The 18754-nt window shown below is 35.1% G+C and overlaps 3 protein-coding genes across 4 annotated transcripts; all 3 read left to right on the top strand.

Annotated features, from left to right (window-relative positions):
- The first annotated feature begins 1900 nt into the window (after nt 1-1900).
- On the top strand, nt 1901-5381 carry LOC142546271 (uncharacterized). Of its 2 annotated transcripts, none has more exons than XM_075653905.1 (7): nt 1901-2098; nt 2231-2420; nt 2606-2646; nt 3869-4032; nt 4123-4225; nt 4309-4478; nt 4562-5381. In XM_075653905.1, the coding sequence occupies exons 2-7, from the start codon at nt 2245-2247 to the stop codon at nt 5141-5143; spliced, it is 1236 nt and encodes a 411-aa protein (XP_075510020.1). In that variant the 5' UTR covers nt 1901-2098; nt 2231-2244; the 3' UTR covers nt 5144-5381. The 2 variants fall into 2 exon arrangements, with proteins under 2 accessions (XP_075510020.1, XP_075510029.1); XM_075653914.1 differs by having other exon boundaries at nt 1917-2104.
- A 398-nt stretch (nt 5382-5779) lies between these two features.
- On the top strand, nt 5780-13392 carry LOC142546263 (glyoxylate/succinic semialdehyde reductase 2, chloroplastic). The gene is made up of 12 exons (XM_075653898.1): nt 5780-6063; nt 6263-6341; nt 10493-10558; nt 10920-10995; nt 11074-11129; nt 11387-11471; nt 11703-11763; nt 11976-12028; nt 12103-12173; nt 12276-12348; nt 12730-12834; nt 13008-13392. Exons 1-12 carry the CDS (start codon nt 5853-5855, stop codon nt 13170-13172), a joined length of 1101 nt encoding a protein of 366 aa, XP_075510013.1. The 5' UTR covers nt 5780-5852; the 3' UTR covers nt 13173-13392.
- A 1810-nt stretch (nt 13393-15202) lies between these two features.
- On the top strand, nt 15203-18199 carry LOC142546255 (uncharacterized). Its single transcript, XM_075653887.1, has 3 exons — nt 15203-15516; nt 17441-17540; nt 17813-18199. The coding sequence occupies exons 1-3, from the start codon at nt 15270-15272 to the stop codon at nt 17883-17885; spliced, it is 420 nt and encodes a 139-aa protein (XP_075510002.1). The 5' UTR covers nt 15203-15269; the 3' UTR covers nt 17886-18199.
- The last annotated feature ends 555 nt before the right edge of the window (nt 18200-18754 follow it).

Genomic DNA, 18754 nt, shown 5'->3' with positions numbered 1-18754 from the left:
TATATGCTTATGTTCAGACGAACTGAGAATTTGGAAGTAATTGGCTACTCTGATTCAGACTACCTGGCTGCATTGATTCACGAAAATCCACTTCAGGATGTATTTTTATGCTAGCTGGTCGGAGCTGTATCTTAGAGAAGTGCAAAGCAGACATTAACTGCTACTTCCACTATGGAAGCTGAGTTCGTAGCTTGTTTTGAGGCAACCTAACATGGTGTATGGTTGCAGAGTTTCATTTCGAGGCTTAGAATCATGGATTCTATATCTAAACCATTAAGAATATATTGTGGCAATTCAGCTGCTGTTTTTATGGCTAAAAATAACAAAAGTGGTAGTTGAAGCAAGCACATCGACATTAAGTATTTAGCCATACGAGAACGTGTTAAAGATAATAAGTTACTTATCGAACACATTAGCACTGAATTGATGATTGCATATCCTTTGACTAAAGACATGCCACCATTGAAATTTAAGAATCATACAGAAAGAATGGCACTTGGTTTCTTTATGTAATTTTGTTTTAAGAACAAATTAATGAAACTATGATGTGATATTTTCTCATATATATTGTGCACACATTCATTGATTAGAGAAATATCAATAAAGTTGGACCTCGAATAAACATAATGTTTATTCATGAAGTTATACAGATTGAGATACATAATGTATTGTGATACATGGAAGATAATACTCGCTTTTAGATGACCTATCGCCATGATTCATATATTTTATTTTCTCCTACGATAAATGAGATATATGTGTCAAGTGGGAGAATGTAAGAAATATGACACATACTAAAAGAGGCGTGTCGTGTAGGAATTGGCGACGGCCAAGAAACCTACCATTTTTTGACGAACAACACATGCAGCCTCAAATTTTTGACAATTGAGACGGCATGCGCCTCTTCTTTTGACATTCAAGCTCCCACAATAAACTCGTTGATGGTATGAGATGCCTATAAATAGCAGCGATTGAGGTCCCTAAGCACATATCTCATAAGAAAAATATACACCATCTATAGAGAGCGTGAAGTGCTTAGAAGACATCAATCAGAGGAAAAGCAGAGAACTTACAAATTTTCAATGGCCGGAGGTAACATTCGATCTGCTTCCGCATATTATTTATCATGTTTATATATACATGATAACATGATTTTGGAGAAAAATTCTGACATCACGTCCCTCGGTCATGGCTCTATCCATCAGGAAATCTATTGGTTGTGTTTGAAGAATGGGGAGGGAATCCTAATGGGATTTTGTTAGCAAAACGGGAAGTAGAAAGCATATGTGCAAATATATATGAGTGGCAGCCAACCTTAGTAAATTGGCAAATGAAAGCATCAAAAAAGTGAAGAAACCTTTGCCGCCTAAAGCTCATCTTTCATGTGCACCTGGTCAAATGATCTCTTCGATCAAATTTGCTAGCTTTGGAACTCCTGAGAGATTTTGTGGTAATTTCAGTCGGGGAAGTTGTCATGCATTTCTTTCCTACTATCTGTATGACTGACTTACAAGGGACTCGTCTTGCGTCCACCCTTAATTAGTCGAGCTGTTGTGTATTCAACTTATCCTTAATCTTTGTTTTCGTTTGGCGGTATTGTGTAGGGCTACAGTCTTGCTCAGTGCCCATAGCACCGGAGATATTTGGCGAAGATCCATGCCCAGATGTTATGAAGAAACTTTCTGTACAGGCCATCTGAAAAAAAAATAAAAAAAAAAATAAAAAAAATTTGCAAATAAGATTAAAAAAAATGCAAATAGATTATTTATTTATATAATTATATTTCATAATTTGACCTCTCAAATGATTTCTTTCTGTAAGGACCTAACTGGATTGATTAAATTAAGGCCCACGTTGGGACCTGATCATATCTTAAGGCCCACGTTCAGCCCACCGTGAAAAACATTCACAGTGAACAGTGATCCTTCGAAATAGAATCCACAATTCGCCGTAAATTACAAGAGGCGAAAGCTAGGGTTTTCGAAACCCTCTTCGAATTTCGATATTATCACACAACAGGCGCTATATCTCTTCTCTATTTCCTTTGTCAGTGATTGAAAAATTTAGAAGCTAGCGGGTTGCTGATTATATTCATCAGGTGCAGGTGCTTTTTCTTAGGATTTTCCTTACTTTTAGTGTAAAACAATCAATCGCAAGCCCTCGAAAGGTAAAGAAAATGCAAGAAATGCTGGAATAATATTTATTTACTCCCAAGTTTTCTCTTTGATAGGTAGGATAGAACAGATGGATTATGGTGTAGCTGACCGGAACGCCGCCGTTTATGGCGGCGAACATGACGAGGAAACACAGTACGAAGGGCAATACAATGAAGCAGAAGAGGGAAACTACGGGTCAATTGATAGAATAGATGATAGTGCAGGCCGTCATGAGTTGAAGCATGATTCTTCTTCGTCAGCAGGGTTAGTTGTGCTAGTTTGTGTCATAGGTCCATAGGAGTTTATGTGATTAGATTGAAATGCTTTGTTTAGTTTAGCTTGTGCATATTCTGAGAGGTGAGATGGGTTTGGGTTTCCATCCCAAGAAATGGTGAGGGGTATGAGAAATGGTAGTAACTGCTGGTTTTTTGTTTCTCTTCTTGTGATAGAAAACTCTTTGTCGGAGGCATTGCGTGGGAGACTTCAAAAGGTAGTGTGAGCATCATATGTATTTCCAGTATCCATACTGATATTTGCTTTTTTTTTTTTCTTTTTTCTTTTTTTTTTTTTTAATTTTAGGTTGAGTTTTAAAATGATATATTTGTGTATGTTAAGAGTGTTCTCTTTAGACACTCTATTTCACTACTTATTGTATCGCGGGAGTTGGGAAGACATGGTTGAAGTTGGTCTAAACATAGATGTGTTAGATGGGGTTGATGGAAAGCCTTTGTTTGCTTCCAAAAAATATTTGTGAAAGCTGCCAGTAAGAAAGGTGGGTAAATGATACGAGGGTGGTGGAGAAACAATAAGACTAATTGAAAGACAGACAATGGTGGAACAGAAAGAAAACAGAATTAATCTGGTAAAAGGAGTATGCTTCTGATTTTGATTGTCGCTTGACTATTGTTGGTATCTCCGGTTTCCAGCTTCTGAAAGAGATGATATATGAATGCTTTGATTTGAGTTTTGAGGATACATATTACTCTGGTAATCAATGGTGGTGGAGAAACAATAAGACTAACTGAAAGACAGACAATGGTGGAACAGAAAGAAAACATAATCAATCTGTTAAAAGTAGGAGTATGCTTCTGATTTTGATTGTCACTTAACTATTGTTGGTATCACCAGTTTCCAGCTTCTGAAAGAGATGATATATGATTAATTTGATTTGAGTTTTGAGGATACATATTGTTCTGGTAGTCAGTCAATGGGCTTGTTCGGAAAAAAAGTTACCGCATGTAAAATTAATCTTTAGTTTATGTACTTAACAAATATATGTTAAGAAACAAATTAGTGTGGAGAAATATCAAATAAATCTCTTCAATCATGAAGCTCGATTATTTTACGTAGTTATCATGGAGGCAAAGGAAAAAATGGGATTATGGTATTTGAGCATTAGAAGGTGACTTCTGATTGGGAATGTATCAGAATGCGATTGCTGTTTTCTGGATCACTTTTGGGGATGTGTGATCTGTCATTTCTTTTTATGTTTATTAATTTCTATTTTTTTGCCCTCGTAGTTAATTATTTTCTTTTGTTTTGTCTTCCCTATATCCAACTAGTTAATTGGGTAATGCTGGTGTATCATTTTGAACTCTCTCGGTGTACTGGAATCTCTCTCCAATGTCATATCAAGTCTGTTGTGATATATCATTGAAGTAATATTAGGTTATAGCTATCATTAAAATATATCCTTGGCACTCTCTTTCCAGAATCCTTCAGCAGGTACTTTGGGAAGTATGGAGAAATTATAGATTCTGTAATAATGATGGATAAACTTACTGGAAGACCACGGGGATTTGGATTTGTAACTTTTGGTGATCCAGAAGTTGCTGAAAATGTTTTACTGGAAGAACATGTCATTGATGGTAGAGCGGTAGGATATTTTTATTGATTATTTGATGCAGCTTCCGGATTATACTTTACAACTATATATGGAATCTTATTTTTTTAACTCACATGGCAGGTTGAAGTAAAGAGAACAGTCCCTAGGGAGGACACCCAAGTTGGAGGAGTGCCAAAGACGAAGAAAATATTTGTGGGTGGTATTCCATTGTCAATAAATGAAGGTAATTCATGATTATGTTCTTTTACTTGTTTTTACATGTGTGGCCTATGTTGAGCTTGCTGTTTTTTTAACATTTCGATTCAGACGATTTGAGGGAGTATTTCTCTTCTTACGGTAATATTGTGGAGCATCAAATTATGCTGGATCATCAAACTGGTCGGTCCCGAGGTTTTGGCTTTGTAACTTTTGAAAATGAAGATGCCATTGATAAAATACTTGCTCATGGTCGCATGCATGAACTCGGTGGAAAGCAAGTGAGTCAGATCACACGCCATGGGCTTTATTGATCTTATGGCATAACTCATTGACTGATCTCTCGAATGTAAAAAAATTTCAGGTTGAAATAAAGAGGGCTGAGCCAAAAAGATCTGGCTTTGACAATTTTACCGGAAGTCGCTCACGTTTTGGAGGTAGTAGTTCAAAATTTAGCGGTAATTTTGCTAGTGGTTCAAAAGGTGGTTTCGGAGGTGGCTACAACAGTAAGATGGATAAACCCTATGGCGGATATGATAGCTATGGTGGTTATGGAAACTTCTCTGGGAATTATGGCGGTGGTTCTGCAGGATTTTATGGAGGATATGGTGGATATGGCTATGGTTACGGATTTGGTGGGCCTTTGTACAACGGTGGTGCATATGGAGGTGGTGGGTTTGGGGCCGCCACTGGATATGGTGGTGGGCCCACTGGTTATAGTGCAGGTAAAGGGTACAGTGGTTCCAGTGGTGGATATGACGGTGGTAAAATCTTTGGAGGAGGTGGCGGTGGAGGGTATGGCCCGGCAAAAGGTTATGGCGGCGGTTATGGCGGCGATGGTTATGGCGGCGGCGGCGGTTATGGTGGCGGCGGCGGTTATGGAAGTGGTAAAGGATATGGAAACGGTAATTTCACTGGTGGGAGGTTCCATCCTTACAGGAAGTGAGGTCTGCCACTGAACGTTTGGCATAGATCCGTAATTTTACCCGAGTTTAAGGTTGTCGAATTGATTGTGAAAAACCATATTTGCTTGGATCCACAATGGGAAAACTATTCCTTTTTCATTGGTGGTACCTCAGAATGAAAGTGAAAGATATTTATTGTGCAATTTTACATGGTGATGTATTATTATTTAACGACGAGTCCTATCTACTCATGGAGTTGATTGGATTGATCTCATTGAAGCGCTTGCGGTCTTGGATCAACTTTCTCGTTTGACATGTAAAATCTTGGAATGTTTGAGTTCTTCAAGGGCTACAAATGAGCTAAATGTTCACTTTGAATTTGTGTTCCTTTGATAATCAGAATTTAAGACCGACCCTAGTTTTGAAATCCTATCAAATGCATGAATATTATAAAAAGTGGACTACACGAAAGCTAATATAAACTACAAGTCTACAACAAAATGGGAGATTTAAATTAATTAAAATAAATAAAAATGTAAATAATAACGTTTTGTAGATGAGAATAAAATTATTACAGAATGATTAAAATTAAAACATTCATGTTTACGTATCCAAAATGATATAAGGTCAATATCACAAATTGGTAATAATTAGGGGATGAAATTGCAGTTTCTCCGAAAAATTGACAAGGTTCAAAAACGAGGAAGATAGTAAGAATATGGGCGACGTATCAGGTTATCCAGATTATCAATGGCAGTTGTTGAAGCGCGCCATTTTCGATCGCCTCCAGAACTTCATTGTCTCACAACAGCTGCAGCCTCTGAAGCCATGGCTATGGCTATGTGCTCAAGACTCTGCCCGGGAGTTCCCGCCCACTTCAAAACCAGACCTGTTTCTAAACTTCGATTCTCTTCCAGCTTTAAGGCTAGCTCTTCTCAGGCGTCCGGCTCAACTGCAAAATGTACAATTCTTTTTCTATTCACAATCTCCTTTATGGCCATTCGTGATTATTTTTGGGCATTTTGAATTCTGCTCTGCTTTACCGCACAAGAATCTCATTAGACTGTAGTATTTGTGTTGTTTTTTATTAAAAAAAGGTACTTTGTATGAAATTCTTTGGAATTTTCGTCTGTTTTCTGAAGTTTAAGTGCGTGAACTAGATGAGACGCCATCCCGCGTCGGATTTCTGGGTCTTGGAATTATGGGGTCTCCCATGGCGCAAAATCTCGTAAAAGCAGGGTATGCATAAATTCTTTAGCTTATCTTATATTTGTTTGATCATCTTCAACCCAAATTCTATTTTTATCTATAAATTTAGCAATATAATTATGTTCAATATGTGATATAATTAATGTTATATTATTAATAAATGTAATTATGATAATATTTAAATTATTATATATTAATTAAATTATATATATCGTACGAATTATTACACATAAATTACTAAAATTCATATATAACTTGAATAAATTAAATTAAATTAAATTATGTCGCCGGGGACTTTTTCTATTTCCAATGCATACAGTTGAGATTTCGCAACATTCTAAGGAATTATAGTTGTTTATAGATATAGAGTAGCTCAGCAACATCATTGTCAGTAGGTGATCTCAAGCATCGCTCTGCAAAAACTTCAACTATAGCTCGACAAAAGTGTTGCATTCACTGAATTGTAGTAGATTAACTTATTTTGATGTTTTCGTCAGTAGCATCCGTTGGTAAAACATATGTTAGCATTCGCAATGCAATTGTTCCTTTATTATTAGTCCATCTCTCGAGCCGCCTCATTATCACTTCGTTGTATGAAATAAACATCGAGATTCTTTATCGCATCTACTATATGAAGGAACAAATTACGATGCTTTCAAAATCGCCATCGGAACATTGCTTCATTATATCATTGAACAAATTATGATTGGCAATTTCCCGGTCACGATGGATACTACATGACCTGAAATTAAACATTTGTGTGTGACTTCTTAATCTGGTTGGATGATGTAGGTAACAACCAAGTCTTGTTCTTGAGCTATAACATTCTATATTGCTCTTCTTCTATTTTCAATATTCTCAACAACGTTCATCCAATCCATCTTTCTTTCATTTTCATTTCATTTTCGGGCGATGAAGATGTGCTAGAGGATGATGCATGCAATTACAAATAAAACTTCATTTTCAGCTCAGTGAGAATGTAAAACGCGTGGGAATGTAGGATAATGTGATCACATTATATAATGGTTTTTAAAGATAATATTAGATGTGCAGGAGTATGTGATGACCATAGGACATGATTGCATTAGGTCTTGACCGTCACAGGGATTATTTAGCTTATCTTGTCTAGATTTTGACCATTTGATGATTATTATCTTATCTATAAAATGACTGATGGATGAGATTATATTTAATCTTGACTTTTGAATGTGATAACTTTAATCTTGATCGTTGGATATATTACAATCTTATCTCAATTGTTTTATATAGATTATGACCATTGGATAATTATATTCTTGCCTAGACTATGATCGTTGGATGAATTACTATCTTATCTAGAAATTGATCGTTGGATTAGATTACATCTAATTTTGACCTTTGGATGATATTACAATCTTATCTAGAAATTGATTGTTGGATGAGATAACATCTAGTCTTGATCATTTGATGAGATTACAATTTATGGTCTTTCCATTACAAGTAAATTATCGCTGGTTAATAAAATAATTACACCAACAATTATAATCTCTATGTTCCAAGTAGTTGATTGACATCCAAGTCTAGAACTACTTTTTACAATGTTGAAGAAGACAAACTACCACGTCATGTGTATCTTGACATATCACAAATTCCTACTATATATATAAACCAATCCAAAGATAATTTTTGGACTCGTGTCAAAGAAACTTACAACACCAGCAAATCAAACAACCTACAAGTACATAACAAAATATCCTTGCAGAGTCACATGAAAGCTATATTCCTTGCAGTTGGAAAATTAAGGGGATGTATTTGTCAAGTTGAAACTCTCAAACGAGTGATGCGTCTGAAAAGGATATTTGAAGTATCTTACTCAAAAGATTATTGATATTACTAGTCTAATTTTTTATATGAGTTGGGTATTTTTGTTCAGTTGAATCAAGAAATAGATCAATCCATGCAAGATCCTAAGTTCAATAAATAATTCAAATTTGATCATGTATGGGCTATAATGAAAAATATTGAGAAATTATCGGCTGATATTAAAGAAATTTGTAACATGTATTTTAGTTACTTTGGTTAATAGATTGATGTCAGCCTAGAATTTCTCTATTTTTTTTATCACATGCCATAAATATGATATATGAGCTTGTATTTTTCAACTTTGTAAAAAGCAATTCTAGAATTTGAAGTTATTTCAATTGCTTGTTGATGTTTGTTGCTGCCTACATCATCAAACAAGATCAAGGAGACACACAGAGATTCAATTTCAGGTTATGTAGTAATACATCGTGGCGGGAAAATCGTCGATCGTATTCTATTCAATTATTACTTTGCTCAGAATAAAAAATATAATGAAGCAATGTTCTGACAATGATTTCGAATGTCTCGAAATTTGTTTATTCGTATGGTAGTTGTGATTAAAGAATCACGATGCCTAATTTCATACAATGAAGTGATTGTGTAGGGTTAGTCAGGCAATCGACTAATCAAAAAGCAACAACTATGTTGTGAATGCTAGCATATGTCTTACACATATATGCTACTAATGAAAACATAAGAATAGGAAATCTAATGCAATTCTGTGTATGCAACACTTTTGTCGAGTTGTAGTGGAATTTTTTTTGGAGTGATGCTTGAGATCACCTACTACCAATGATGTTGGATGACTGCTCTGTATTGGTAAACAACGAGAAATCTCTGGAACGTTGAAAAGTCTTGATTGTATACATTGGAGGAAAAATTGCCCCACGAAATTGCCCCACGACTTGGACGGGTTAATATATAGGTCGTAGTGGTTTTCTAACCATCATTTTAGAAGTGTTAGTTGATAACAATATTTGGATATGATATGCATACTTTGGTATGTCAGGATCTAATAACAATAATATAAATGTTTTAGAGACATTCAATCTATGTTCCAACCTTGCACAACATATTGTTCTTTCTGCTCATTATATAACTGAAAGAAAAGAATATGATACGGGATATTTTTCAGTTGATGGTATTTATCTGAAAAGGTCAACTATTATGAAACGATTCATATAGTCTAAAAAAGAAATATTTTGCCATGGAACAATTGTCCAGCAGAAAAGAAGTGGAACGTGCATTTGACATTCTTCAGGCTTCAATCACGATTTGGGATTGTGGCATCTCTAACACGTGTTTGGCAGAAGCATCATTTGCATTATAACATGTATTATAAAGCACAATATGATTATGGAAGATGAACGTGACCCGAGTGCACCTATTCAAGATATGAGGCACAACATCGACTTCAGACATGTAAATGGTTGTCGATGAGCATATCAGATTTCAAGAATTTCTCGATCGATATAAAAAAAATAAAAGACAAAGATGTTCTCTTTGCACTAAAAAATACTTTGATTGATCATTTATGAGATTAATATAATAGCTCAAATGGTTGAAGTTGTGTTATGTTATTTGATTTTATGTATTCAAGTTATTTATCGATTTTAATAATTTATGTGTATTAATTCATATGATATCTATATATAATAATTAAATTAACAATTTCAATAATAGTATAATTACATTTATTAATAATATAATATTAATTATATCATATAAACATTAACCATATTTATATTGTTAAATTGGTATTAAATATATGATAAGAAATAATGTAAGTAAAATAAAAAAGAATATTCTTTTTAGCATTAGTTAGGAGGTAAATAAGTTGGAGATGATAGTGTATTTGATGCAGAAACTGAATATGTTATTGAATTTTTGATGGTCTTAGAGTTACCATTTATTTATATGAGTGGAAAATTCCATGTATCAGCATGTAGAATTTCATTATAGCTAATCAATTCGTCATATCTATCTCAACTATAAAACTTTAGTAACCATGGCACTGGTGGCAGAGTACATGAATATCCGGTTTGTCATATGTAGCATCTTCATGTAATGATGGTTAACTAATACTGGTTACAAAGTACCAATATTTTAAATCATCGTGTAAATATTTCTCATAGATGCTTCAATGTTCCTTTTTTTGAACTTTTATGTCTCTTTCTCTGGAGGAGTTATTGACTGTTTCTTCAAACGTTTAAATTCATAAAATGATCACTCCTATCAAGATCCAAAAGACAATATTTGAGTTTCTTATGAACTTTATATCAGCTGTAATGTGCAAACGAGCCTTCTAACTTTTACAATTTCTTGAACTGATGTTGAAGATATGATGTTGCGGTTTGGAGTAGGACCAGAAGCAAATGTGATCCACTCATCTCATTGGGTGCACAGTAAGTATTTATATAGCTCATATGAGACATTTTTTATCCAATGTAGAGCTTATTAATTCTTAGAGTATGTCCCTATAGATCATCAATTCAACCTCTTTATGTATTTCCATCAAAAAGAAAACATTATAAATTTTCAAGATAAAAGAAGTGACCCTTCAAATTCGTTCGCCAAGTTCAGTCTTTCTTAAACATTTCCTTGTATGTCAATATGCGGTCTGCAGTGTTCTGAAAGTCTTTGTGGTGTAAGAAATTCTATATGTTTGTGACGCTGAAAAGCTTCATTTGGGTGTTTAAGAATATCTTTTACAATTTATGTGATAAGCTGAATTGGTCTTGGTGCCTGAGAAATTGTTCGGTGCAGATATAAATCCACTCCGGAGGAAGTAGCTGCCTCCTGTGGGATCACATTTGCAATGCTTGCCGATCCCGAAAGTGCTGTGAGTGTAAATTTTTTGGTTCTTATTTTTGTGTTGGTGATAATGGAAAATTCCCATGATGTCCAAATTTTTTTCCAGGTAGAGATTGCATGTGGTGAGCATGGAGCTGCAAGTGGTATGAGTCCTGGGAAAGGGTTAGCTTTCTTTAATTTTACTGTCAATGATAACCAAAAAACATGGAAAATATTGAGTCTTTAAAACTTGGTTGGGTACAAGTCATCCAAAATTTCATTATTTAGGATATCGAAAACTTGGTTGGGTATAAGTCATCCAAAATTTCATTATTTAGGATACCGAAAACCCAATTTGGGGATCTTTCTTCCCAGGCCCCCCCTCCCTCTTTCTCTAAATTTGATATTTATCGCATGCACTTCTGACATGGGTGCTGCAGCTATATAGATGTCTCCACTGTAGATGGTACCACTTCCAAATTGATAAGCACGCAAATCAGATCTACTGGAGCTCTATTTTTGGAGGTTAGTTTTATGTTGTCTTCTCCATGCAAACAATTGACATAAATGCAGTCCCCTACAGACACACACACACATGTGCATATGTTTATTTTTATGTATGTATTGATAGATAAATAGAAATATTTCATTTCTTGATCCTGCATATCCATATTGAATGGTTTAATGCACGCTATTGTCCTCACAATGCTTCCTTCGTTCTTGTTAAATGCATTCAACACAGTTTTTCCCCTACAGGCTCCAGTTTCAGGCTCAAAAAAACCAGCTGAAGATGGGAAGTTAATCTTTCTTACTGCTGGTACTGTACTAGACAAACAGTTTGTAATTTACTACTGAAGTTTGTGAAATAAGTGATGCAATTTTTTTGTTACTTTCTGGTTCTGATTTTGATCGTATTTACTAGCGATTTGTCGTCCTTATGCACATTTTACCTCATCATGGTATAATGTTCTATACTCAGTTAAATTTAGGCTTACAGCAACAGAAATAATCACTTCTTCAATATTTCAGGTGACAGATCGCTATATGAGACTGCCAGCCCACTTTTAGATGTCATGGGAAAGGTGAATCACACACTCTCTCCTTCTGTCTTTGTGAATGTCTTATTAAATTTCTCACTTTTTCACACAATTTTTAGTCAAGATTTTATCTTGGTGATGTTGGTAGTGGAGCTGCATTGAAGCTAATTGTCAACATGATAATGGGAAGGTTCTTGGCCTGTTCACTTCATGAAATTAATTTTTTATATGTTATGTTCAAGAATGTTCCTTGCTCCTTTTTAAATTATTTTTTGTGCCGAACAATTTGCAGTATGATGGCATCCTTTTCTGAGGGATTGCTTCTCAGTGAGAAACTTGGTTTGGACCCAAGTGTGCTGGTGGAGGTATGAGCTCTATTTATCTACTTCAGTTGAAAGGTTTTCTCATTCTTTTTCCTTCTCATCTTTTTAAAAATATATGATGATTTTCATTCTTTCCACAACGGGCGATTGCTAACCATTTCAATTACCACCAAATTTAACAGAGTCCCGCCTAGGAATAGAGGTCTCGGGAGGAGTTTTAGATGTATCGTTGTGACCTCTGTTCCACTTGGTAGAGACACGATGTTTCTTGAGACTGCCAAAACATAGCATTTGGGCTCCAAACAATTTAAAATATTTAAGTTTCACTGTAACAATTAACTATAGTTCCTCGATAGTGACATATAGTGCACATACCAGATTAGTTAAAACCGGTTGAATGGCACGTTGTTATCAAATGTGCAGGTTATCTCCCAAGGAGCCATCAGTGCACCAATGTACTCGGTGAAAGGCCCTTCCATGATTCAATCTATGTATCCTACTGCATTTCCGTTAAAGCATCAGCAGAAGGTGCACAATCTTGGAAAATGTTATGTCACGTTAACTTGTAAATGTCGTGTCTATCAGACACTCATTTTCTCAAACACACTGCTATTTTTAAGTGAAATTTCTGTTAAAACTGTGTACTCGGATTCTTGCTAGAATCTTTCGATGGGTTTTTTACACCAGTGTCTTTTGTGTAGGACCTTCGACTCGCTCTAGGATTAGCTGAATCGGTTTCTCAGCCAACTCCAGTTGCAGCAGCTGCAAATGAACTATACAAGCTAGCGAAATCACGGGGTCTGAGTGACCACGATTTCTCAGCGGTGATTGAAGCGTTGAAGGCTCAATTGGAGCAAAACAAATAGAATATTTTTTTAATCAATAAAATCAAATTCATCAATCGAAAACGAGCACGGATGTACTAGGTATACCCAGATGGGTTATGCCGATGCAAGTCAATGACAACATAAATCAGTTTTTATGTGTTTTATTATTATTATTATTATTATTATTATTATTATTACAGAACATTAAGTTTGATGTAAACAAAAAAACTGATAAATCAAGATATATGTCTTGAACACTGATGTTCCAAACTTTAAAGAAGGAACTGGCTAGAATCGATGAACCAATATCAATACAGTCCGTGTAACACAAAGGACAAAAATACCAAATGCGGCTACAAATTGAGGACAAATGACATTAGCTTTTATAGACAACGATACAGAGTATCAAAAAGATCAAATATGATTCTCTGAAGAAGATGTTATTAAAAAAAACTTCAAAGAAATAAGAGGGCGATCGAGAACATAAAGAAAGTCTATAAACATTATCAAGAATGCACCAAAAATTCTCAAATGTCCAATATTTCAAGCAGAGATGCATCCTTCTTCATGCTCACACTGCACCACCATATCTACTCAATCAAAAAACACCTTCAATCATCATAGCACGACTTCAACAGCTACAGCAAGGATCAACATGCTCGCTGCTAGGATCTGTGTAGGTGTTTAGAGGAGTGGTGAATAAACACCTCACAAAATTTTTCTTTTTAAGTCTGAATAACAGTAATATCAATCAGTGTTAGCAGCTGAAACCGTATCTCAATCTTCAAAGTTCATTAGAAATACTCTTTCCGTCGGTTGTAAAACTCACACAAATATATGATGTAAACTTGAAACAAATGTGAGTGTTTCAACAGAGATAATCTCTAAAAAAATATTATGTATCATTATGTGTACGTCTGAATCTTTATGCGTATGCCTGAATAATTTTAAGCAAAGCTTTGAGTTTTTGAAGAATAACAGATATTTAATTGATTGAGTGTCTAAAGAGTTTGTTGAATCCTGAGATGATCTTTTATAGATGAATTCCAATGTTCAGATTTGAACGAATATAATTCAGTCGTACCAATGATCATAACAGAAATAGTACTGGATGTCATATATAATTCGTATTCTAAATATAGTATGCATCAATTAATGTCTACGACATTTAACAGCAAGAATATTTTTGTTTGTATTATTTGATTATTCTTTTAATAAATAGATTTGCTGCTAAAATGTTTTTACATACAAGGAAACAAATCGGATATTGATTGTTGGACATTTATATAGTTCAGTAGACAATATAAATGTCTGATTACTCAGCTGAGACCGTCTTTCTTAGTTCAGTAGACCTTATGAAAATATGTGAGAAGTCTGCTAAACACGGACTATTAAAATAATATGTTTGATGAATTTTAATTCTAAGGGCTTTTAAACATTTAAGTCTCAAAATCACATATTGAATTGAGTACAATTTTTGTTAATCGTCGTTAGATCGAGTATTATCTCTTAGTCATAAAAGAAGAAGGGTTGTGACAAAATTTATTTTTAATATGTTTGGATTAAAAGATGTTATTAGAGAAATAGATTTAATTCGTAAAGAGATTTGAAATTTTGAATCAGGGTATTTTCCAAATTCATCTATATAACATTATCAGCTAAACAGGAAATCCACTAAAAACAAATTCCATATCCACAAATCCTTTTATATGGGCATACATTAACACAAAAACAAAAAGTCTTGTGAGACGGTAATACGGATCAATTTCGTGAGTCGGATATCTTATTTGGGTCATCTATGAAAAAATATTACTTTTTATGCTAAGAGTATTACTTTATATTGTGAATATCGGTAGGGTTGATCCGTCTCACAAATAAATCTCTCGTGAGACTGTCTCACAAGAAATTTATTCATACTTTAATGTTTGAGATGTCACTAAAATAATTTAATTTATCCATGTCTCACAAGAAATTTATTCATACTTTAATGTTTGAGATGTCACTAAAATAATTTAATTTATCCATTCTCTTCTCTAAATTAATATTATACCAATTTTAGTTCCAAAAATTGCCAATAGAAGAATTCCAATCCAAAACCCGCTATAATCTCCTGCACTGACTGATCCTCGCTAAAAAATGGCGTCCTCCAAAACCCTAATTCGATCCGGAGTTTTTCTGATGAAGCGGTTTATCTACACCGACCCCAGCCCATTTCTCTCCAGGACCACCGAGATTGTAGCTGCGCCTCCGAGAATACTTCCGTCTCCTCCGCCGCTACATTTTCCTCGGTATCAAGATGACGCCGATTCTATCAGAAAGCTTTCGTCCAACGGCTTCCTTTACCCCTCGGGCATTCCTTCTCTCCCGTTCTTCCTACCCGAAGGTAATTCCAAGAGCCCCAAATGCCCGTGTGTGTGAATACATCGGTTTTGGTTTTTAAGTTTTGAGCCAATTTTGTGTTCCTTGGTCATGTTTCTTTTCGGGTCTGCATTTATGCTACAGCTTTTTCTAAGCTTAATTATTGATCTTAGGTGAATGGGTGAGATGCACTGTAGGAACTCTTATGAGTCTTGCTTTTATACATATGGATTATCATTTGATTGGTGGCACTTGACTTTGGGGAAACTGGATTTTTGTGAAAGTAGTTGTTACCCATTGAACCGCTGCGGGAAATTCCATGATTGCTTGTCTGTAGCCAATATGTTTAAATTATTTGGGATATTGCTTGTTCATCTGTGTTGGTGTGATATATTTGGATTTCATTGTAACGCTCAGGTTGGATTAGAAATGGGATCTTTACGTGCCCCTGGTGAATGAGTATTTCTTGTGGCACTCTTGTGTAGCTGAAGTAGCATTTAAGTTGTGAAGATGTTTTCTTTTGGTTCTTGGCTCATTGACGTCCATGAAATATTCCCACCTTTTGAGATTCAGTTCTCGATGTTGGAAGAGATTATTAGAATTTTATCATTGTTGAGGCGTACAAGATTGAAGTGGTTCATTCAATGCCACTCGTGGAGTAGTTCTTAACATTGTTGAGATTGTAAAATATGTGCATCAATCACATTACTTTGTATTTTCATCGTTGTGATGCAATTACAACTCTTACTACCGCGGTAGAGTAGAATTATGCATCAAGGGTCATATGATTGAAATGGGCTTAGTGGGATTGTCCTGTTTTTCTTGCAGTTAAGGCACATACTTCTTATACGCGACTCATAAGCTGTTTTGAGGTGAGTCATGAGTGGCCTTTAAAAGTGTGGTAGCTGTTGTGCTGAAGATGAAATCGGTAGTTACTACAACTTTCCTCAATCATAAATTAATAGAAAATACTAAGCAAACAACTTGTATTTTCAATTAATTTATGATTGAGGAAAAGTATTGTTGGAGGATTATTCCTCTGCTCCTTCTATATCTTGGGATTTGCATCTGCGGAGAGATTTGAGGTATGAGGAAGTGAACGTACTGAGCTCTTTGTTAGGATCTTTAGAGAGTATCAGATTGGTTGAGGGGGTTGAAGATACCAGGGTGTGGGTTGGGGATCCTTCAGGAGTTTTATCGGTCAAATCGTTCTATGAGTCTTTCTTTCCGATTAGGGATTCCCCTCTATTACCGTTCTTAATGTCATGTGGAAAAGCCGTATCCCATCTAAGGTTCAAATATTCTCGTGGACTACATTGTTGGGTAAATTGCCCACTCGTTGTATAATGCAAAAGAAATGGTCTCCGTGTGCTCTGTGCCCTATTGGTGTGTTTTGTGTCAGAAGGAGGTGGAGAATTAGGATCATATACTTATTCAGTGTTCTTTCACGAGCATTCTTTGGTTCAAAGCTTTGGAGGAGATGAATTTGGTATGGGTAGTCCCGAGATCATTGCCCGAGCTTTTTGTGGCAGATCTTGGACGCAAGCTGGGTAAGAGGGCTAGAACATTTTGGACAGTAATGGTACATTGTATGTGCTAGTCGGTATGGTTGGAACTGAATAGACGAATTTTTTACGGTTCCGAAGACACCGCGGAAGATGTTTGGGAAAAAATTATGATTAGTGTATCCAGTTGAATAGGGAAGCGCGTAGATTTTAAGAGCTTCTCGATTTTAGATCTAGTGAGAAGTTGGAGTTTTATTTGTGTTTGAGTTGACAAGGATTTTTCTTGTCTTTTTTCCTATTGTGCGGATTTCTTGTCCGTCCTTTGTATTTTTAAGTTCTATTTTACCAAAAACAAAAAACAACTTGTCGCTGTTGATAATGGTTCTGGAATTTTTTCGTACATTGGTGTACAATATTTTCTTTTCTTATTAATACTTTGCACAGGAGATGATTCTTCATCTAGTGAGCCATTGCAGTTATTTCCAAAGCGAACTTATCAACCAAGCAACATCAAACGGAAAAGGACTCATGGATTCTTTGCTCGGTATCTCTCTCTTCCTTACATTACTGGTGCACACTGGTTCCTCAATTTTATTATGTTACCCTAAGATACGTTTTCGGCAAAGAAATTTTTGAATTATGAACCACATGATAGTATCCAAGCATGCAAGATTATGATTCAGTGGTCTCTGGAATTTTACAAAGCCTAGAAAGTCGCCTTTGCTTTTAAACATTCATGTCAGGATGTTAAGTTTTTTCCCGCCTAAAATCGATCAGTTCTTGTTGACAACTGTTTTATCTATCCATCATGGCCAGTAAAGCAACAACAGGTGGGCGTAGGGTTATTGCCAGACGAATAGCCAAGGGTCGATCAAGGATTACTGCATAATGATGTCTCCTGCGTTGCCGTCTTTTAATCAAATCAAGAATCACGTCCTCTTGAGGCATTTAGAAGAAAAGAAGATTCACTTCTGACGTTGGATGTATCTCTTAAGGTTTTTACTGTTACTACAGAGAAGAATGCAGGCCATGTAGGTTGTGTGACGAATTTGATCTGTGAACTTTTAGGTTTGTTAATTTGGTAAAAGAGTTCATTTAATAGCTAGACCTTTCAAATTTTACTCAATAAGAGAAGGAAACCAGGATTCTGAAGCTATCACTTAAATCTTGAAAGAGTTTTCAATGGGTGGTGGTTCTATTTTTTTCCTTGTTGGGTATGTGCTCATCTTTGACCCGAATTTATTTATGTATCTGCTTAACCATTTTGTGTGAACTTGTCTTTTTTCTCACAAATATACCTCATTAGCGCAAATATTCAAACGCTAGACAGAAAATATCTGACCTTTATTAGGATTTGTCTTTTCTATATTAAAAATATATATATATTATCATGTTTGCTTACACTTCCATGTTAGCAGGGGTGGGTGGATTTAGAGATACATTAAAATTGATGAATTTAGAGTGATATTTTTGCAATTATGGTTAAGTTTTCTATATTAATACGGTAAAGCGTAATTCAACCTTAAAACTATGCCTGTAGCCTAAGTTCTGGAAGAAAAACCAAGAAGACAAAACCTACTTTAAGATTTTTTTTGATGAATATTCATTCTACATAGATATTTTAAATGACTATTTATTATTTCTCAAAAAAAAAAAACTAATTTTAAAAATTCTTACATGGCATTGTTGACTACACCTACGTCAAGTATAACACAAAATCTTGTACTGGGTTCTTAAACTAATATATTACTAATTAGT

Source organism: Primulina tabacum, chromosome 1 (assembly GCF_025594145.1).
Source record: "Primulina tabacum isolate GXHZ01 chromosome 1, ASM2559414v2, whole genome shotgun sequence".
NCBI lineage: Eukaryota > Viridiplantae > Streptophyta > Magnoliopsida > Lamiales > Gesneriaceae > Primulina > Primulina tabacum.
This window is presented reverse-complemented; position numbering and strand designations above follow the sequence as displayed.